Source organism: Thunnus maccoyii, chromosome 20 (genome assembly GCF_910596095.1).
Source record: "Thunnus maccoyii chromosome 20, fThuMac1.1, whole genome shotgun sequence".
Taxonomy (NCBI): domain Eukaryota; kingdom Metazoa; phylum Chordata; class Actinopteri; order Scombriformes; family Scombridae; genus Thunnus; species Thunnus maccoyii.
Genome location: NC_056552.1, coordinates 9,617,706 through 9,640,180, shown reverse-complemented (window position 1 = coordinate 9,640,180; position 22,475 = coordinate 9,617,706). Strand labels below are relative to the sequence as shown.

At 42.6% G+C, this 22,475-nt stretch overlaps 1 protein-coding gene across 3 annotated transcripts in view; it reads right to left on the bottom strand.

Annotated features, from left to right (window-relative positions):
* The window catches only part of usp54b (ubiquitin specific peptidase 54b), a 57,557-nt gene that overhangs the window by 5,547 nt on the left and 29,535 nt on the right, over positions 1-22,475 (bottom strand). For all 3 annotated transcript variants that reach the window (XR_006092919.1, XM_042397744.1, XM_042397745.1), the window contains exons 5-17: positions 21,297-21,410; positions 20,993-21,075; positions 18,927-19,032; positions 15,602-15,748; positions 12,372-12,521; positions 11,538-11,730; positions 11,125-11,307; positions 10,546-10,765; positions 9,487-9,873; positions 9,056-9,183; positions 8,783-8,941; positions 3,903-4,050; positions 617-1,440 (exon numbers count right to left, since the gene is read on the bottom strand). Coding sequence is in view for 2 of the 3 variants with exons in the window: in XM_042397744.1 (XP_042253678.1) it covers positions 617-1,440; positions 3,903-4,050; positions 8,783-8,941; positions 9,056-9,183; positions 9,487-9,873; positions 10,546-10,765; positions 11,125-11,307; positions 11,538-11,730; positions 12,372-12,521; positions 15,602-15,748; positions 18,927-19,032; positions 20,993-21,075; positions 21,297-21,410 (2,842 nt within the window). In the remaining variant the exon portion in view is untranslated. The remainder of the gene's footprint in view (positions 1-616; positions 1,441-3,902; positions 4,051-8,782; positions 8,942-9,055; positions 9,184-9,486; positions 9,874-10,545; positions 10,766-11,124; positions 11,308-11,537; positions 11,731-12,371; positions 12,522-15,601; positions 15,749-18,926; positions 19,033-20,992; positions 21,076-21,296; positions 21,411-22,475) is intronic.

The following is a 22,475-nucleotide window of genomic DNA, read 5'->3' as shown; positions in this document are numbered from 1 at the left end:
CATCCTCATACACACGGCTCTGTGATATTTAAGTACTGCACACAACATATTTCACATGTGAGACTGTGTTTATTATTAGCTCTACTGTCCATAAAAGGATTCCAACTTACAGTAATAACATGGTGCATACTACATACTGTAGAAATGTGAATTTCCGTGTGAAATTCTGCAACTTATGATTATTGCCATTATAAACTAATCCATCGATTATTCTTTTGATTAATCAATTTACCGTTTAGTCCATAAAATGTGCAAAAATAGTGAAATCTGCATTTACAAACTTTCTAACCGTCCGTTCAACCAACAGTACAAAACCCAAAGATATTCAATGTACTATGATATAAAAAAGGGAAAAGCAGTAAATCCTCACATTTGAGAAGCTACAACAATTAAAATATTTGTATTTTTTTTGCTTGATATATTACTTAATCAACTAATCGTTTAAGTTTTACTATACAATATTTTACAGATGCATATGCAAATTATACACTTTAATTACTAATGTATGTCAAGGTAAAGGTTTCAGCCAACTAAAATATGTCACTTGTTTGAACTTAATGTTTTAGAGTTGTGTGTGTGTGTGTGTGTGTGTGTGTGTGTGTGTGTGTGTGTGTACCTGTCTTTCCAGCTAGCAGACTGGCCTGGTAAAGGGAGTCAAGCTCAGACAGCTCAGCCTCTTCACGGTCACAGCAGGGATCACTGTGTTGCCCTGGGGCATGCTGGAAGCTGTAGTGCCCTGGAGAGGACTGGCAACTGTAGCTGTAGTTCTGGCTGGACAGATGCGGCCTGATGGGAACACAGCGGTCTGGGGGGGTGTCATATGGCGTCACCACAGCGTCGGGGCGATCCAAACTCCAGGAGGACCAATGACGTGTGCCGCTGTCAGGGGCGACTCCGTGCCTCGGCCAATGCTGAGCGGCACCGGCAGGGGAGTGGGGCTGGGGGGACTGCCAGAGAGGTGTGACAGGTTTCCTTTGCCCGGAGGCTTCCAGAGGGGAAGACGGGGGAGGAGTGGAGGGCGGAGGGGGAGGGTGTGTGTGTGGGGGTTCAAGGTGTTTGGAGTGTGCGGTGTGTGTGGTGTGTGTATCCCAGAGACGCAGAGGAAGTGAGGGCAGAGAGATGGCTAAGTGTTTCCCCAGGGGTCTGACACTCACCCCCCCTGCCTGCAGCAACTCACACAGCCTCACCCCCGTCCCCTCCCTCCCATCCTCCCCGTCCTCCCCTCTCCTCCCCAAGCATCCGCCCTCCTCCTCCTCTCCTTGGCTAGAAGGGGCGCAAGGGTGAGGGATGCTGAGGGTGAGCGGGGGTCGAGAGTGAGCAGGGCGATAGGGTGGAGGGGGCGGGTCCAGGCCCAGAGCAGCGTCCTGGTTGGGCGTTGCCTGGTCCTCTTCCTCCTCCTGATTGGGCGTCAGCAGTACTTGGACCGGGCCAGGCTGTTCACTGGAGGACACAAGGGACGGAAGGAGGGTGTCAGTCAGCCAGCAGCAGGAAAAAAAAAAAAAAAACACACACACACACACAAAAAAAACAGCTGCTCTGACGTCAGGTGAGTTACTGCATAGAGGGAAGGTCACAACAGCATACCAGGATAAACAAGCAGAAAACAGACACACACGCACACAAGCTCACCTACATACAGAACAAACAGCTACACAATGATCCAGCCTTATGCAAGCATCGCTTTGTTTAACATGTATGGGATTTCACTGCCATGCTGTTTATGAGTCAGGCACAAGCTCGGCTTCATTGACTGACAGATCGCTGCAGATTCACCAAACTTAACTTTCTGATCCGACCAGATCCGACTCAAAACAACCAAAGATTTGACTTTAATCTGATTTGCAAAACCGCAATTTCCCCTTTAGAGCACCGAGCACCGGTGCAGTATATCAACACTGTGGCTTCTACAGTATAGAGTAATTGTCTCTCACCGGGCCACTATATTACTTTATTGATTTACATACATTGATATGTGAGGAGATGATATATGTTGAACATTAGTGGATCCTATCTGCAGAGACACGGTTCTTATCAGTGTAGCAGCGAGTGTGTGCATTTGTATGTGTGAACAGCAAGTCTGTAAATTTGCGTTTGTCTATTTTTATGTAAGTGTGCGCAGACCTGTATGTGTCTCCACGAGCGCTGACCCCCATCCCCCACATTAACTCTCCTGTCTCTTTTCAGCCTTAGTAATTACCCAGCAGGCTTTGCAGCGGCGAGCTATAAATCAGAGGCTTGAGTTGATCAATAGAGGAGAGGAGGAAGGTAATAAAAGAGGCCGAGTGCTGAGCTTTACCACCACCTTTTTCTCTTTGATTCTGCTGATAACAGTTTACAATTTATAAATTTTTGCCAAATTCTGCTCCACTAAAATGTCTAACATTACTGACTTAGCAGATTCAATCATTGTCACTACCTCTGTCATTACTATAAATTCAGCTGGTTCAGAGTCTCGCAGCATGACAAGATCTAATAAAGTAGATTTTAAGATTTTAACGATCGTCTTAGAGCCTGAGTTTAGTCTTTAGCTCGATCCTAAAACTCAGAGGATATCAGGCCTTTGCAACTGTGGAATTTAAAACTCTATATTTCAAAATTCTCTGTGTTTTTAATGCAATTGTACTTTTAATTTTATTAGTTACATTTTTATTTTCTTATTTTTTCACATTTTATTTCACTCTGATCTATGTGTTTTCTTTCCTGATTATTATTTGGTCTATAAAATGTTAAAAATGCCGTCTTTAATTTGCTTGTTTTGAATGACCAACAGTCCATAATGCAAAGATATTCAGTTTACTGTCACATAAGACAAAGAAATGCAGCAAGGGAATGTCTCAAACTTTTGTTTGAAAAATTAATTAGATGATTAATTGATATTCAAAATAGCTGCCGATTAATTTTCTGATGATCGATGAATCAACAATCTTTCTAATCACTACAGGTCAGTGAGACTTTGGTTCCAAATTGTAAGGGGTGCTTGGACCCTGTTATACGAGCTTATAAGTCTAGTTCTTATTATTGTTGTCATTTAAATGTATTAAATGGGATTATCTCAGATTCTAGATGTGCTACATCACTCTTTAAACATTAAATCTGATGTTTTTTTTCCCCAGCATTTCTTATACAAAAACTACAAAAAGGCAGAAGCTCACTTTCCCCTCCTCACACAACAAAACTAACACATCAGGAGAGAAACAGACTGATTTACTGTAACACACAAACACAACAGCAAAGAGCAAAAACACAAACCGCAGCGCAGGATCTGTGTCTGCAATTGCACAGCAGCACACAGGACATAAACACAGTGACGGACTGCAGCTTTACAGTGCACAGAGGGACAGATCAGCGGCACACAAAGAGCAGAGGGAAGCCTTGGCAGCACACAGCTACAAAGAGCAGCACAACAACAATGAAGGGAAGCAGTGAAGCACGGAAAAGCGGAGAGCAACTCTCTCTTTTTATCCTCAATGGCAGCAAAGAGCCCAGCAAAGCAGGTTTTTACTGCACTGCAACAAACACACAAACACAAAGGGGATAAGATGTTACTGTATATAGTCAAGTGTGTGTGTGTCTGAGAACACACACACACACACACACACATTCTGACACACGCATACACACATAGAGCATGATGTGAGAGTGCAGTGGTGTAAGGGTTACAAAAAACAGGGGTTCTGGGATTTTAGGCAGCCAGAGCTGAAGACACACACATGAGGGTGTTGAGGCGTTTTTTTGGACAGCCAGCACCCAGAGGACACACACACAGTAGTCCTGAGGCGGTTTTGGGGACAGCTTGAGCTGAGGACACACACGAAGTGAAAAAAAGGGGGAGGAAGGGGGGTCTGAGGTGATTTTGAGACAGGCACCGCTGCGGACACATAAAGGGGGGACAGTGGTGGTACCTGCGAGGCCCCTGTGGGCGGGCGCTTCCTGTCTCCCGTTCCATTTCCTGTTCCTGCCTGCGTTTGATTGGGACCCCAGTGCTCCTCATGCACGCAGCTACAGCCAATCCGCTATGAGCGTTAGCCTCATGCAGGGGTCTGAGCACAGCTGAGGATGTTAACAACAGAGCGGAAGATAAAAAGGAGAAAAGACAGAAAGATATAATGACAGAGTGGCAGAGAAAAGGAAACGAAACGAGAAATAAGAGACAGAATACAAGAAGGAAAGAGATGGAGACAGAGACAATAAATGAGGATGAAAGAACAGGTGAGACAAGAGGAGACAGAGAAAAGAGAAGCAGAGCAGAAGGAGTGGTTATGAGGGGGCCGGCATGCATTAACGCTCCTCTACTGTAAGTCAATGTGTGTTTTTATACATGTATAGAGTTGCAAAGTGAGAGACGTTATTTCGGACATCCACTTCATTAGATGATTTGGTTAAATCATCAGTGCAAAATATTAGCAACGGTGCCTGAAAATATCTGGTTCTTCATAAAGTTGTAAGGAGAGAAGTTAGCTACGACTTCCAAGGATCACTTTATTAAGAAACATCAAATCATCAAGCTTATAAATCTGCCTCGTTTGCTGCTAACAGCGAGCTGAAGCTAAATATTACACTTTGTGGAAACCTGATAAAACATTTAGCAGTTTAAGTCAGTTAATAATTTGATTCTTTTTATTTCAATTAATTTTTAATTTGATATTTTTTTTGATGAATTTATCAACTAAAGTAACAGTGAGCTGTTCCCAATTACAACAACAAAGCATTAGAAACACTGCTGCAGCTCTGATTTCTCCATTAGCTACAGCTGCTGGGGCTCATGGGAATCATAGTATTTAAAACTACTGACGAGCGACTGACAACAAAAGATGAATTAACACTGACGACTATATTAGAAACTTGTTCTATCTTTAAAACGAGCTTATTTAAAATTTGAAAGACGAAATAGCACATAAATTCTTTTGCAAATGAAAAGTTAAATTCGTTAGCAATAAAACGCGTCCTTGCTCGATGCAGCACACAGAGGAACTTTGCTGCTGCACTTACTTGGTCTGAAATGACCAATAGCTTATGTTGACTAATGTTAGCAAACTTTATCTTGCTATATAACAGACATTAATGAGTCAGTTTGCTGACTTTGTGACTCCTCTCTACTTGTGCTACGGTTAAAGTACATTTTAGCATTTACCATTTTCTTTCTATTGCCACTTGTGTCAAAAACGTTACATAATCTCAGAGGAGACACTTGTGTTTCTACGACGAGGAAGACTTTACAGTGGGGAAAAACGTTTCCAAAACTTGCATCTTCTCCCACTTTGCAACTCTATTGTAAATACATCAATGTGTAAACTTGTTAGTAAGTCAAAAAGTCAAGGTTAGATACGTGAGGAGTAACGTTGAGGTTACGTTCATGAAGCCATAGACACCAGAGAGGAAAAGAGGACAAAAGATTTTTGTCAGACAAAGCTTTCTATGGTGCGCAGCTTTTGAACGCACCCTGAATGGTGTTAGTTTGTTAAAAGAAGATGCAAAACAGAACAACAAAAGAGCAGCCATCACCCATTTGGCGAGAGCTTACAGACTTTTGATTGATAGAGACAGAATAAAGGAAGGCTGATGGCAGCTCTGTTGTTGTTGTTGGCTGAAATGTCCTCTAAAACACTGAGGCAGATTGTTTGGAGCCCGTCTGAAACCATCGATACGGATGTGGGAAACCAAATTCTGTTACGTAATCACACTGGTAGTGATGCCATCTGTTTGTTCGCAAGTCGTCCTTTCACTTCATCAAGGTTGAGTGTACTCACAGGGGTGCATGTGTGTTTCTGTGTGTGTGTGTGTGTGTGTGTGTGTGTGTGTGTGTGTGTGTGTGTATGTGTGTGTGTGTCAAGGCTGAACACACTGAAGCACACACAGTAGGACAGACAGGACACAACATAATAATCCCTGATATAGATTTAGTTAGTTCTGAGCTGGAGGGGAAAACCTGCACACCTGCAGTTCATACAAGACTCTTTCTTACACACACACACACACACACACACACATAATACTGCACACACAGACACACACAAACATAATACTGCACACACACACTTTTTCTGAATAGAGGAACGCACAAATATGAGTTGTGGATGCATGGACTAAATACTGTATGCATGAAAACACACACATACAGAAATATGGACAAACATTTTGGCAAAGTCTCAAAGTCATTTGGTCCAAGTCAAACCACAAGTCTACAAGTCAAGATGCAAATCTTTCAGCTGTCTGAATGCTGATGATACAGCGTGTTAACATTGTTCTTTCAGACCTAATTAAAGCTGTTATTGGTGTCCTTGAGATCGTTTCAATGGAGTCTTTTCAATGCACATGTTATAAAATAGTGTGAGTGGCGATGCAAATGCTGCTTGACATTTTTAGGGTTTAAAATTGAAGAAAGACGGAGAAGAGTTTTGAGAAATTTGTGAATGTTTTGCCTTTCATTGTTAAGTAAGTCAAGTCTCACAGCAATTAAGTCCGGGTCCAGTCTCAAGTCTTGATAATTGTCACTGGAAAGAGTAGAGTGATTTATTACTGCACATCCATAAAGTTGGGGGACTTGCTAGACAGAATAAACACAACTAAGAGTCTACAGCCACCTCAGCGGTTCTGTGAGGCTGCGCAGCTAAATGCTAGCATGGTTTGTCATCTTAGTTTAGCGTATGAGCATGCTAACATTTCTATTTTCTTCTATCACATATTTTTTTCCAGCTGGCTGAGGAGACTATTATGCACGCAATCATAGATTGTACTAAGTATGATCAAGAAAGAGTGGTACATCCTGTCAGCCAAGGTGTTTCCTATCTGTGCAGCCAAACATAGCAGCTCCTCCGCGAACTGTTTCACCTGTTTTTGTGATTTGGGTCCTGGTGCTTCCTCCGCACCGGGACCGTGAGGGTGAAACAGTTCATGGAGGGAAGCACAGTCAGGCGGCGGAGGAGAAGGCAACAAATTGGCCTCTCATAATTGGTAGAAATGTTCTTTTCAGGCCAATGCCGATATTTAATTTTAGAGCTTTTATCGGCTGATACCGATGACGTGCCGATATTATCATGCATCCCTAGCTTACATGGCTAAAAAGTAATGTGCAAAATTGATGCAAAGGCCAAAATATCCTGACTTTTGGTCCCTAGGATGAGTAAAGCACCCAAAACACTACATTTCCCATAAAGCAACTCTATCTTTTGTTAGACCCTCCCTTCATAGTACTGTATATGCCCAAGATTCTATGCCACCGGTTTGTAACATAAATTTGTATTCCCCGAGCCTCAGCTGATGTCAGCTGAGTAATTTTCTCGGACCTGACAAAGCTCCTCCTGGGTCACAGACGACATTATACACAAGTAAATTGACTTTGACATGTAAAATTGGTGGAGTGCCCCTATAAGTATGGCTGGAGTCCAAATGTCAAGTCTACAGCTCACACAGTCTCACACACACACACGAAGATACACTGTACACACCAGGTACATAAATGACTATTCATATGTATGTTTATATGTAAAATGTATAGTTGTATGTGCATGGATATAAACATAAACATAGAGAGATACAAGCATATTCAAGCACATATACACATATATATAAAGAGAGGAAAACAGAATAACACACACACATACAGAGTGAGTTTTTGTGAACTGAGGAACACACACACACACACATTGTGAACTCCCAAGAGTTTGGCCTAGATGTCAGAGCTCTGAACTTGAACTGGGATTGTGGTTTTAAATGGGGGTCACTCTGGTCAGTAAACATCCCACAGGAGCTTCTATGTAGGTTAAAAATCAGGGATTTACTCTTTGTACTGTCCAGCTAAAGCTCAGGTAAAATCTCACACACACATTCTGACAAACACTCATAGATGACACAAAAAAAGCCTACATACATATACATATACATTATATATATACATATATATATAATGTATATGAGTCGGAGTAACACACACCAAACTAACAGAGAAATAAAAAAATAATGACGTAGGGAGACAGATTGAGAGACAGACGAACAGATGGGAGTGAGGACAAAGAGGAGGTCAGACAGAAACATGGACATACAAGTCACTGTGACCGCTAAACTAGACAACAGGTGATAATGTGACCTCGAAGCTGCACCGGGCAAGATTTTTACATAAAAATACACTTTCGCAACCTGCATCACAAAATGATACAGCAACATTAAATCTCTTCGCCTCACATCCTTCCAATTGCGATGTCATAAATTTAATGCCAAAAACTTTTTTTTTTTTTTGGGTAACCGTCCAAAAAGTGATATATTTTTCAGGCTAGAATAAGCAGGATTCAAAGACTGAACCCCCAAACTGTCTCCATAAGATTCAAAGGTATGTGTAAGGAATGTCTAGTCCTGTTACGTCTCTTTGCTATCTGGGGATATAAACTACAAACTTGCCCCGTGCAGCTTTAAATACAGTTGTATTTTGGCTTCTTCATAAAGAGTCAGTTCACCCAAATCACAAAAAGAGAAACCCACTTTTAGAGCTAATCTCTACTGAAGTAATAGTCCCACTTAAAAGTTCTTAAAAATCCATTTCCCTCCGTTGTATTGGAGTGGAGACAAAAATCTCAGAGACAGATATCTTAAAACTTGGGCAAACAAAACCAAAACTATGTGCGTGGCTAGGTGCCACTAGAGATAAATATGTTTAAATTTGGGTGAACCAACCCTTTAATTTCTACTCTCCTCACAAACTTCTAAACTTCCATACATCTCTTCCTTCTCCTCCACCCTTTTCCAAACAACTTTTCTGTTTTTCTCTTGCCCCCCCCTCTTTAATCCGTACCCTGGTGTTGGAGCTGGTCCAGGTCCATGAATTTGCTGGGTTTGGGGTTGAATCCCATGGCCGCCTCCCGCTCTGCCTCCCTCCGCTTCTGCTGTTCCTGCTGGCGGGCTCTCCTCGCCACCTCCTCCTGCAGCTCGTCCAGCTCACTGCGCCCTGAGCCTGAACACACACACACACATACAGGAGAGTCAGGTGATGAATACATCTTTAAAATACAGTCAAATCAAATGCAAATTAATGTAGATACATGCATCTACAGGCACAAATAGACACCTGTGTTGGTGCCGCCACCCCAGCTGGGGGAGGGCAGCTCCTGCAGGATGGCACCGCTGCTTTTTGACTTGGGCACCGAGCGCCATGAAGGTCCTGACATCAGCACCCGTTTCTGTTGCCCCACCTCCCTGTGGAGGGAAGGAGAGACGGGGGAAAGAAACCAAAAAAACAGAGAGCAAGAAAATGAGACAGAAGGGAAAAAATGTTGAGAGTGCAGATCATACATCTCTAGACAGATGTGTCCACTGATTGAGTTATTGTTATGGACCACTACTGCTGGACCATTTGTTGTTGTTGATGTCACATTCGTGTTTCATGCTGATAAAGCAGCTTTGAAGAGTGACAGAGAAACCAGGAGAGAGAAAGGCGATGAATGACAAAGAGAGAAAAGAAGAGACACTAATGGTTATTTGTGTGTTTGAGTTTCCTACCTGTCGGGGCTGCTGCTATTCCTCTCACTGCTTTCGTAGCCACTCTCCATCCTCTGAATCAGACGTGGCTGGTGCTCCACCCCTCTCAGAGGTGGAGGGGCAGGGGGACCCATCGTCCGCCCACTGCCCAGAGACCTGGGCTGCCCGACCAGCCCAAATCCTGCCTCCAACTCCCCAACCTCCCTCCCCTCTACCTCTTGCAACCCTGGCTGTGCAGGTGGAGCGGGTCCCGCCAAGGGCAGAGAGTCCTGGGGCTCCGGAGGGAGAGAGGGACCAGGTGGGGTGTGGTAGCCCAAAGAGCAACCTCTCTGGCGGGTGAAGATGCTGTCGATGTTCAAGGCCTCTCTCCTGGGCCTCCAGGTTGGCCTGTAGCGGCCTCCGGAAGAACTAGAGAGCAAAGGAGGAGAATGTTACAAAGGCTGTTTCGTGAATTCAGGAGTGGAAAGAATAGTGTAATAAAAACTACTCAAATGTGCAGAATCTTCACTTAAGATTTACTGAAGTGACAAAAATAGAAATGACTTATTTTAGAAGGTTGTCAGACTTAAAATACATGATAAAACTACCTCATTACAGTTCAGTCAGAAGACTGTAGAGCTTTTAACCATTTCTTGCAAAAATAATGCTCTGGAACAATATGAGCAAGCTTGACACAAACATTTGATTAACATAAACACATATTGGAGGAAACATTCATAAAAACTCTAAATTCTAAATTCACAATGTGCACAATGTAAATAAATTGCAAGATTAAAGATAAAAAGCAAGCAGTGGCGTAGCAGCAAGGATGCAAAGCTTAATGTTGGTGTATAAAGATAGAATGAGCGCCAAATGTTTATATGGACGACCTAAAGTAGTGTTAGTAAGTTGTGGTCCAATATTATTGGAAAGTTTAAAGAACCTGCTCCATTAATGAGTCTACTTGTAATTAGTTCATCTCAACTCATTTTTGCATGTTTAAAAAGCAGCCGAATAATTAGACACTGATATCATGAAAAAATCCATTCGCTTGCAGGTTGTCTGAAGTCAATGTGTCCGTGTATATCAGTGCTGCAGTACCTGGACTTGCTCTCACTGCTGGTGCTTTCATCCTCCCAGTGGGGTCCCCCAACCCCACCCTCACAGCCCCCGACTCCTGAAGAAGAAGAGGAGGACAGGGGACGAGAGGAGGAAGAAGAGGAGGTGAGTGGCCGGCGGGAAGAGAGGAGGAAGACGGCCGTCTCCTTGTACTCCTGCAGGGGAGGAGAGGGAGGGCGGGGAGGACCCTCCACTGCTGACTCTGAGGGGACAGAGGAGAAAGAAAGAGACAGTAAAACCAATATCATTTTTATTTATCCCACAGGGGGCAATTATGTAGGCAGCAGTGCAAGTAAATATGAGTGTAACCACTAATAAAGCACATGACCAGAAGAGTCTGCAGTGATGAAGAATAAGAACAAAGAACTCACTTATTTCCGCTAAAAACTGACCTTTGTTTGCTCTTAACTGTACCCAAAACAAGTACCGCAGTTTAGTATTTTCTCTTACTCCCTGAAAGCACTGCGGCCACTTGTGTATTTGCAATTGTTTGGAGCTGAAGGTGCACTTGTACTTTGTGAGTAAAGATAACTTTGCCCCTGGACTTATATGCAGCATTACCTTCGGCGTCAGCACCGTGTGGTGGTGTGCCGATGTCGTAATTACAGACCACTGTGGTCTGGGATTCACTGGAGAGGTGGCTGCCCGTGGACTGGTGGAGAGACCGGCTGCGAGAAGCGCGGTGGCTGGAGCTGTCCGTCGAAGAGTCGGTTCGAGTATCGCTGGATATAGACGGCTCCCGACCTGAGAGAGAACAAGAGAAAAGAGAGATGACCTTTTAATTAATCCTGAATCCCTATTTGTTTACAGTCAAAGGCAGAAAAATAAGTTCAGGCTCTGCAGTATACAGAAGCAGAAGTTGGATTACAGGGTTGAAGGTCAGAGCTTTAAAGCTGTGACCTCGCATGCCCCCGGATGATAAACACTGAGTAATCTGATCTGATCTGTAGCAGAGTGTGTCATCTTTGCTGTACCGGAGTCCTCGCTGTCGTAACCAGCCTTGCTGCTGCAGTGCTGGAGCTCCAGCTGCGGGTTGGAGCTGGTACAGGGGTTGGGGCTCTCCTGCAGTATCACCGGTGTCCCACGGGGGTCAGCGTAGAGCAGCAGCAGGGGCTGATAGTGGCCTTTGATACAGCGAGACACCACGTCCTTCCACTTAGGGCCGATCTAGAGGTGCAGCAGGGGAACACACACACACACACACACATAAAAACACACATAAACATACATATAAACCCACACACACACATAGAGAGAGTAAATCTATCCATATTAAGCTACAACATTACGCATATTCCCCCCAAAGCAGAAGGTCAAACACATCTTGTGCTGCTGTGTGTCCTTATTGATATCATTTTATCACACTTTTTCATTAGCTCAATAATCTAATAGAATGTACAGTGTGTGTACAGTGTCTGTGGGGATGTCAAGGACATACAGTATAGGTTCACTTTATATCACACTTTGACACAACCAAGCTTCCTCTATTCATTCACCACAACATTCATATCATTTCCCTGCATTCTGACACATAACTCACGCTTAAATCACAATGTATTACAACACTGAGAAAAGCTTTAGCACTGAAACCTGCGCTAAGATCTCAACCAAGACAGGGATTAAACCTTAAACACATAATCAATCTCAAGCCGCCACCGCTGCAAAAGAACTGACCATGCAGCACTGAAACTAAGATGCAGCGTAGTTCCTGCCGTTCCTGCTCTCAGAGGCACAAGTGGAGCTGCAGCAGATACTGTACAGTACATCCTCCCCGTGTTGCAGCATGCAGAGTCCAAACTGTGTCTCACCTCTTTGACGTGGGCGTCGTCGAAGTACATCCACTTGCGTATCTTGGTCTGGAAGAAGAAGGTGGAGTAGTGCTTGCCGTAGTAGCACACCATGCCCACCAAGTAGAGCTCCGCCTGGCGAGCCCTCTCCTCTGTCACACGGTAGAACAACTACAGAGAGAGAGAGAGAGAGAGAGAGAGAGAGAGAGAGAGAGAGATAGAGAGAGAGAGAGGGAGAAGGGAGGGGGAGGAGACAGGGAGGGAGGGAGAGATGCAGGGGAGAGAGGGAGAGGTGTGCGGTAGGGGGAAGAAAGAGACAGAGGAGTTAATGTGAATACAAGCACATTTTTGCTCACCTAGTATATATATGCTGTATGCAGTAATCCTTCAAACTCTTCACTCTCCTCTCATTGTTTACTGCACACACTGTACAGTTCTGCATACATCCTGCACCCTTTCATGCAGAAATGATGCACAAATCTCACACTGATGCCTTAGTAAGGTCAGCTGCTGCAGATACAGCTGCTGCTATTTACACATTATACAGACAATTGTGATAAAATAACTGTAGTCGTTGGTTTAGGAATTACAGTATTGTGATTCATGCTGGCTGCTGCAAAGAACCACGCGGTTCGATACAAGAAAATTACAAATTATGCAAAGTTTATTTTCATTATTGAACATACTGTTTTTTAATGAATTTATCATTTAGTTAGACAATAGCCCATGACAAGTTTCTGCAGCTCAAAATGATATTTTCAAATTGCCCAAAACTCAAAGATATTCAGTGTACAATGATATAAAACAGAAAAAGTAGCAAATTCTCACGTTAAAGAAGCTGGAACCAGAGAGTGTTCAGCATTTTTGTTAGATAAATAACAGTAAAAGCTAATCGATGATCAAAATTGTTATCTATTTATTGTAATTGTTTCAGCACTATAATAATCTAATCTAACAATAGAAACAACATAAAACAGTAGCAGGGAAGCAGATGCAAAAGACAGACAGAAAAAAAAGTGAAAGTGGTGAACCAGGAGGAGGGAAACGGGAGGCAGATGGATTCACTTTTTCTGATATAATGACAACACAAAAGCAGAAAATACATTATGCCTCTGATTCGTATCTAACAACTAGCTTCATCTCACAGCAGCAGGATTAAAAAACGAGAGACAGCAGGCGGAGATAGAAGACAGAGGATGGAGGGGAAAAACTTGACTCACTATAACACATATTCATATTCACTGATCCATTATTCATAGATATCACTTCAGAATGCGGCTGGAGATGTTACAGTGGCATTAAAATGCACCAACATTACTCAGTCATGACACGGAGCATCAGGGGTCGAACACGTGTATGTGTGTGTGCGTTTGTGTGTGTGTGAGGTGTGAAAACTGCAGCAAGAGATGAAGGAACAGCATCCTGAGTTCTAGAGTAACAGAAGTCAGGTCAGTGGATGTTACTGTCATGTGAGTTATAATCTGCTGTTCTTCTGAGTGTGTTGGAACAGGATCGGTTGAGTTTATTGGGCGTTGCAGCATGCACATATTTGTATTCCCTATTTGCATTTGTCATTAAGGGTTTGTTTGTGCAAGTGCAGTTACTTGTGTGTGTGTCCTTGCATGTGTCTGAAGATCTGAGCATGAGTGTGTTTGAATACTTTTTGTATTTGTACCTCTGACCAGGCGGTATGTGTCTGGTAGCGTTAGATGTTAGTTAGCTGTTAGCAAGAACTTGTTGGGAAAATTCAATTCAATTATAACAGATGGAAGGTTCAGCCACGTGCCAAAGAATCCAAACAGATTTCCTTTTTGCATATCCAGAAATTTCCATAACAAATATCCTAGAACATGAATAACACCACTCTCATGCCAAATGATGGTAATTCTGAGTAACCAAACTTAGATAAGAATATACAACATGGCTGGCTGAGAAAAGTATTCATGGTGCCTACAAATGGGATTGTTTTCAAAGTGTTTGTGAGAACTGACCCCTGATGTGGTATTCACAATTTACATGAAAACTGTCCTGGAAAACTCCAATTTGTGATATATGCTGGTGTTTTTAAAAATGTAAGAGTCCCAGAGGAACACACACAGTGAAATACGGGAAACACAAAATCAGTTGCTGTTCTTGAGGACAGAACAAGGCATCCTCTGTTTTCATTGTCACCTAGCAACTGTGTTCTCATTTAGACTTAGACCACCTACTGTAAATGCCAAACATATTGTATACCTGACCTCCCATGTCGAAAATGATAAGTAAGAGTATGAGCCATATGCCTGGAAATGAAGGGATTGAAAAGGTGTTTCGTTCAAGAGGTTAGAGGATCGTCGGTGGGACAAAACAACTGACATGAACACAATGCCTGGTTGAATGAATAAAGTGAAATTCAGTCTGATTATCAGGCTAGACTTTTTGAGCATTTTCACAATTTTCTCATGAAATACAACCTTTACTTAAATGAGGAGTCTACAGCCATGCTAGTAGTTCTATGAAGCTGTATGCAAGCAGAGGGCTTTGAGCTAAATACTAATGTCAGTTTGCTAACATGCTCACAACGATAATGCTACCGTGCTCATGTTTTCCGTGTAATGTTTACCACTGTTGCCATCTTAGATTAGTGTGTTAGCATGCACAAGCACTAAACACAGAGTAGTTTGCAGGTATTTGGTCGTAAATCAAAGTATTGGACAAACAAAGTCACTGGGATTCATCTACAGGAGACCATGCTTTTGTGCACCCAGTTTCATGGGAATCCATCCAATATTTGTTGAAATATTTCAATCTGGACCAAACTGGTGGACCAAACAACTTGACACTGACATCCCTAGAGCTCTACCACCAGCAAGGCTAAAAACCTGGCACATGGATCCCATGATTGATTGTCAATATGATTTTTTTATGTAGATCCAAATGCATATGCAGATTAAAAACTTCTGAACATTTTTCTGTCACAAATTTAGAGGACATAAGATAGGAAATAAGGATAAAAGGTTCTTGACTGACACTTTTAGTACGTAGCCACTACCACAAATTATTATTTCTGACAATAATACGCTACATCTTGCAGTTACCAGCACCTCTTGCTCTTTTCATTAACAAATTTAGACCACTGTGCTTGTATGTGTTTGTTTATTTATGTCAGTGTTTGGGTGTACATGCTTGGCTGCTCACGTAGACATACATAACATGTGTTTATGTGTTATAATGAGCATATAATGTGTATAATATGTGAGTGATCCCCTTACATCCCCCAGACGCAGGCAGGTCCCCAGGCTGTGTATGACGTCCTCCGCCAGGTCAGAGTGGTCTGAGTCCCACACCAGGCCAATGGACACTATCTCTGGCGAGTTCATCAGCACCCGGCGGATACGCAACACCTCCCCGCAGTTACTCTGTGATGGAAGGAGGGAGGGGGGGAAGAGGAGAGCATGTAATCAAACAGGTTTATTCAGCCTGTGTTATGAGGCACAGAATTTGACCGTGGTGCACGTTGCTAAAACCATCCCTTTATTTGACACGCGCACGCATGCAGATACACAAACGGACAGACCGGGCAGTAGGAGAATGAGCTAAAAGGCAGGACAAAAGAGATGATGAAAGGATTGTAAGAGAGAATGACAGAGGAAGAAGCACTGTGCTGAGTTGTATATGTCCCTTGGGCCTTCTGTTGAGTTCAGAACCGTGTGTTCTGAATCCTTCCTTTGAGTCATGACCCACCGCGGAGCTGGTGCACACACACACACACACACAAACACAAACACACAGGCCTACAAACATGAGCACACACAAGCATGCATGCAGTGCTGGCAGAGCGGGCCTCGGAAACAGCCTGAGAACACCCCGGCAACCAGACACTTTGCCAAACACAACACGCGCGCACACACACACATATGCGCAAACACACAGAAATCTCCCTTTGTGGGCGTCGGGCTGTCTTGCGCTGGCACCAGAAATGGCAGGAAGGTATTTTGCCAGGGTCTGCTTCTCAATTCTCAGAGAGGGACACAAACACAAGCCGGGGAGCAGCAGCCAAACAGCGCAGCACTGAGACATAGGCTATCTGTTAGCTTAGGACACACTGACGGGACACATGGCCTCAGTTTAGCTCTCTGTGCTGTCTCACTGCTGAAAACAGTCGGTGACAACATCATTCATCAAATGATCGTACAAACAGATTCGGTCTGATTCATAACACAACATTGATCGGCGAGTTCTCATCTCTGTATTTTATATGCAAAGATTCTTTTTTTTTTTGTTTTTTCTTTTTTTTTTTATTTGCTGAGGCTATGCAGACCTTTCCATGAGAGCGTGAGTTATATAATAGCGCTGCTGGTCAAAGGATACTGTAGGTTTGCAGAATGCTGATCGTGACATTCTTCAGAGCAAAATGAAACAACTTTAGGAAAATGTTTGTGCTTATGCTCCCCCCCCCCGACTCAAACATTGCTGAAATAAAGAGACAGTCCCACTTTTATCAATGTTCTGACAGCTGAGGACGTAAACATACTGTTGATGTAGGATGAATGCGCTGTATAGTTACCATACAGTACATCTATACACAAGTGGAAAGCAACTGAGTGCATATACTGAACTTAAAGTAGCATTATGGTTTATTGCAACTCATTTCTATGATTACTGATTAATTATTATAAATCACCAAAGTATGTAAAGGTTGTAAAGAAGACAGCAGTTTGTTAGGTCGACGTTAAACCAGGAGGCTGGTCTTTAAACTGGGATAGACAGTTTGGGTAATAATTGTACTTTTCACTTTCATTTCATCTTTCTAATAGGTTTGAATAACCTGGGACCTGTATGATCATGCACTTGCCCTGTAAGACTTCCTCTTAGTGATGTTTTCCCAGATTTTAGTGATGAACTTGTGAGTACAGTGTCATTACTATATCAAAGGAATGATGGCCAAAACTATGAAAATAAGATTAAAATTGAAGACAAACTGAATTAATCATTAAGTACAATTTTGAGGTACTTGTACTTGCTGCTTTATACTTCTTCTATTTATTTGATAACTCTATTTACTTTGCAGACTAAATACATGCAAAAAAATGCACAGCAAGTTATGAATTCAATTGTCCAACAGTGTGTAAGGTAGTTAAATTCAGCTCCACCTCAAACAGCTAAAACATGAAAATATTTCTCCTAAAAGCATCTTGGTATTTGAAGTATAAGATTATATGTGACTAAAAGCTAATGAGAAAAGCACAAAACACAATTACAGACAGCAAATTTGTTCTAAATCTGGCAGAAAATAGTTTGTTCATGTAGGACAACACTGCTCATAGGAAGCTGATTGGGAACTTCGGTAAAAAAAAAAAACATATGCACACCACTGCATCTATATATCAGCTGGAATTAAACCAATAACTGACCAAACATCCCAAACCTGTGTACCCAGAATGTTTCCCACAGTTTCCTCTGTCGACTTTCTGGCACCAAGCAAACATCCTCACACTCTCCTATCCTCAATCTGGCACCTACAATATCTTCCAGCAGCCTCACTCCCATCCAAATACTTTGTTTGAGCAAAGCTCAAGGTGGTATTAACAAAAGATCAGCGCTGGAAGTGATGGAAGAAAAACAGAGACAGGTCGTGCAGGACTGTGCGCACGACGACGTCAGCGTTGGGACCGTGGATAAGCTGATGGTGTGTATTAGCGAGCCTGCAGCGGTGGAGGCGATGGTGGAGCTCTGTGAAGAGAGGGGGCAGCTGCTTGACTATGCCCAGAGAGGAGGCTCTTTGTGTGGACACTTTGGCAGAGAGGGGTGGGAGAGCGGCGCCAAGCTGGAGCTATTCAGCAGCAGCACTTTCCCATGTGGCAGCACAACACACACAAACCTGCAGAACAAAGGAATCACACACTCTGTCCACCTACTTTCACACCTCTCTATCTCACTCTCTTTCAGTCTATGTCTTTTCTCTCTTGACTATGAAAATACAGCATATATGAGGCTCATTGTTTCTGTTTTTTTCCCCCCGACTTTCACCAAATAACATCCTAATTTTCTTTCCTGCTGCAAGAAGATGATGAGCACCACGGTTTACTCCAAAGGAGGTCAATGAGGACAACTCAGAAAATGCTTCTGGTAACAGAAAGTGAAGAGAAAAATGGGAGAAAATGCAAATGAGTTGCTGATTATGTAATACAGACCCACTAAGTAGCAAACAGAAACCAAACAAGAAATGGTAAAACTGTCAAAGTGATTATGTTGCAAATTATATCTTTTAAATCTGGTTTTCTCCCTGATTTTGGTATTATTGATTTTTTTCATCATCTTTTAATATAGGAAAGACAAATATAATGTGTTTTTTTTTTTTTCATTTTCTTGACTCAGTTCATATTGGATTAGACAAAAAAGAAAAAAATAACATGGTATGGAACAAAAATACATGCTTTAAGATCAGCGTTTGTTTCATACATTTTTGTGTGTGCGCAGTTTATTCCTGCACTGATAGTAACAGTATAAAGTTGCTGAGTGGACATTGAAATGTGTGTATATGTGTTGTGTGAATGCATGTGTGTGTGTGTTGTGTGTGTGTGTGTGTACTCTCACAGGGCAGTTGCGCAGGTCTCCCATGTTGCTGGCGTTGCGGAGCAGTTCTCCAAACATGTCCGGTGTGGGTTTCTCTCTGCACTCCAGCATCCTCACTGCCTGGTTACTGCAGCATTGGATACACACACACACACACACACACACAAACACACACACACAATAAATACAGTAACTCAATAAATGTGTGCGCTCCCCAGGAAACAACAACACAGCTTTTGAGAGCAGAACAAATAAGGATTGTTGTGAAATCCAAATGTGATTTGTGGCCATCAGAAACGTTTTTCATTTCATTTTCAAACATCTTTCTTTCTTTTAACTTATTATGTTTGTCTGTTTCTTGGTCTGCGTTTCGGTACTGATGCTTCTGATGAAAAAGACTCAAAGATTTTCGACACGTTCAGCCAGAAGTACAACACGAAATGAAACAACTGTCTGTAAATGATGTGTGGCCCTCTGAGTCAGCCCCTCACTCTTTCTCTCCTCTGCGTTACTACAGAAAATATGAAGAAGGGAAAACAAAATAAGGAAAAGTAAGAAGAACAAATAGAGGCTTTATACAGTCAAGGAAATGATGCTGTCGTTCTCAGCAAGTTTCTTAATCCTGTCCGACCGATCGTGATCTTTGACCTTCCAGAAGTGGTTGAGCTGAAAGATTTTCCTACAGGGAGCGATTATTGTAAAAAAAAAAACATTGTTATTTTTACAGATTATTTTTACATAAGTTCATCCACAACTAGCATAATTTGATCTTTGATCTCTGATTTAATCTTCTTGTGGTATTAAGTAATTATATAAAACAATTTATTAGCAAAAGTGTTTGTGGCAATGTCCTTCAACGAGGTTTAAAGCAATGACGCTCTAATACTGAGCTGCATTTATTCCTTTTAAGCACAATTGTCCTCTGAAGGACAAACTGAAATATATGTTATTATCTGTGAATACAAAATTAACTTGTGTCTGCAGCTCAGTGCCATGTATGAGATTATGTGTGCGATGAATCAGCATTGTTTTTTTTCTGGTGAAGTATTCCTTTAAGAATAACGATTTTAAAAAACCATCCAAAATCTCTCCTCCTTCTCCCCGCCTCCCCCTCTTCTCTCCTCTCCTCTCCTCTTCTCTTCTCCTCTCACCCCTCCCATTAGCCCGAAATGAACTGAACCTCTTCCCTCCACTCTCTCACTCAATTTCAACTACACGATCGCCCTCTCCTCTTCAGATGCACTGGCGGATGCGAGACTAAGAAAGCAGAAAAAACAACAACGCACTTTTACCTCTGTTTACAGAATCCCGGCGTACGTCTGAATTCTGCTTGAACCAGACATTTGTTTTGTCTTTTTGTTGCCCTCTGATTATCTTACTCATGTTGACTTTTGCATATTTGGCTATCTCAACTGTAAACAACAGACTCCGCTAAGGGTAAAAATAGCTTGGCAGTGCTAACAGGCACAAACACAGAGCAGTGGCACCGCTGTGCCCCACAACTACCTTAACACACTGTGTTTATTTGTACTTTTGCCCCCCATTCATCCCTCTATTTCCTCTGCCGTGTTCCATTTCCAAGCAGGATATGGAGCGATATATCCCCTTATTTCCCTCTCGTTCATAGTCTCTCCGACCCACTGTTCCACTTATAGATTTATGTCGCCCCCTGGGTCTACTGAATCAAACAGCTGATTGATTACTTCCCCTGTTCCTTATTTCATTGACTCGGAGCGTGTGCGATTTTTATGTAACAGCTCTGAGGATGCACACACACTCACACACTTCTCCTTGCGTGCGTATATGCACGCTAACATCTACCTGTACGCAGGAGCCATATCATGCACAAGCTCACCTTCTCTTGCATATGCATGAACATACGTGTGCGTGTGCATAAGGTGTGCGTGTATATATGCATGTACGTGTGTGATTGTGCTCACAGTTCAGTGTTCAGCAGGTGCGGGGAAGAAGAGAACATGCTGTACCTTCCTTTACTGCCACCCAGCCTCAGCTTGCTGCCAGATTTACTGCAGTGTGTGGTGTGTGTGTGTGTGTGTGTGTGTGTGTAGGTGTGTGTCTGGTCTTACCAGAGGGATGTAGTGGAGATGTAATGAACCATCTGAATGAAGGGCAGGGGGTCTGATGTGGCTCCACAGCTGTTACACACACACTGCAAACACAAATACATCCGCAGGTTCATTTCAGCACATCGTGTTCTTAAAAATTACTTGTGTGGTTGTTGTTTTTTTTTAAATTACAGCCCCGAAACTGAACTATGGAGTAGCTTTTTGAAGTCACAGAGGGGCTTAACATCATGTGTCTAAGTGTCTTTGTGTGTGTGTGTGTGTGTGTGTGTGTGTGTGTGTGTGTGTGTGTGTGTGTGTGTCTCACCTGTTCAAACAGAGTCATGGCAAACTTCTGGTGTGGTATACAGTGTTTGGCTGTGCAGATGTCTTCTCTACTCTCCGCGCTGATGTGGAAGTGGATACGCATCAGAAGATTCTCCTGAGAAACACAAATAGCAAAATGGACCTAAATTAATGTGTGTATGTGTGCTTGTTTATACTGTATACATATGTACAGTGTGTGTGTGTGTGTGTGTGTGAGTGTGAGTGTGTGTGTGTGCAAATGATCGTTCCTCTCTGTTGGTGCTCTTGTTAATCTGACCGTGGGAGCAGCATCTATATTTCATAAGAAGCCGACTGATTCCCTGACTGAACACATTTACTACCAATCGATCAGACAGCGCCTCTCAGGCACACACATAAAACACACACACACACACACACACATACAGTGGAGGTCTTTAAGGCAGAAAGAAACAGGCAGAGAAAGTGGAGGAGAGAAAGCAACAGGAAGGGTTGAAGAGAGGAAGATATAAATAATAAAAACCTGTGACTAATGACAATGTCCCACTTTAATCTTCACCTTCAGTATATGATAAGGTTAATTACAAAATTAGACACTATCTGAAAAATGCAAAGCTCTCTCACTGTTTAAGATCTTTGCATATGAGGAAGTAGTTTGGGAATACGTAATATAAAGCCATGAGGTAGCAGTGTTGTTTTTATATATGGAGTTACAGCCTGTCCAGCAGGGTGTTACTGATGTGTAACATTGCACTGTGGCAAGCTGTGACTGTCATTCTCACTAAATTGAAGGGGAGTGCATCCAGATCATGTTAAGGGTCTAGTATTGAGTCAGAACTGCTTGTCGGGTAGTCGAAAAGCTTTGGAAAAACCCCATCGCCCTCACATCTTTCTGACGTCAGATTTGGGGGGGTTGTGTGCAGCCATTTCTGTAACTTTCCGAAAGCAAATATCCAACATTCACACCCACTTCACAATTGATGGCCAGCTGTGCGGAGGTGAGAAAGTACTCAGGGTTTGAACTTCTCTCTGTAGTTCTCTTTTTTTTCAAACTTGATATGAGTCTCTGTCACTTTTTACGTGAACAACCGAGTGCAACATTATGAAAGTCTTTTTTTATTAACAATTATAAACACTTTTGATTTCTGAAAAGGTCAAACAACATGTCGTATAAACTAGTTCTGAGCATAAACCGACCCAG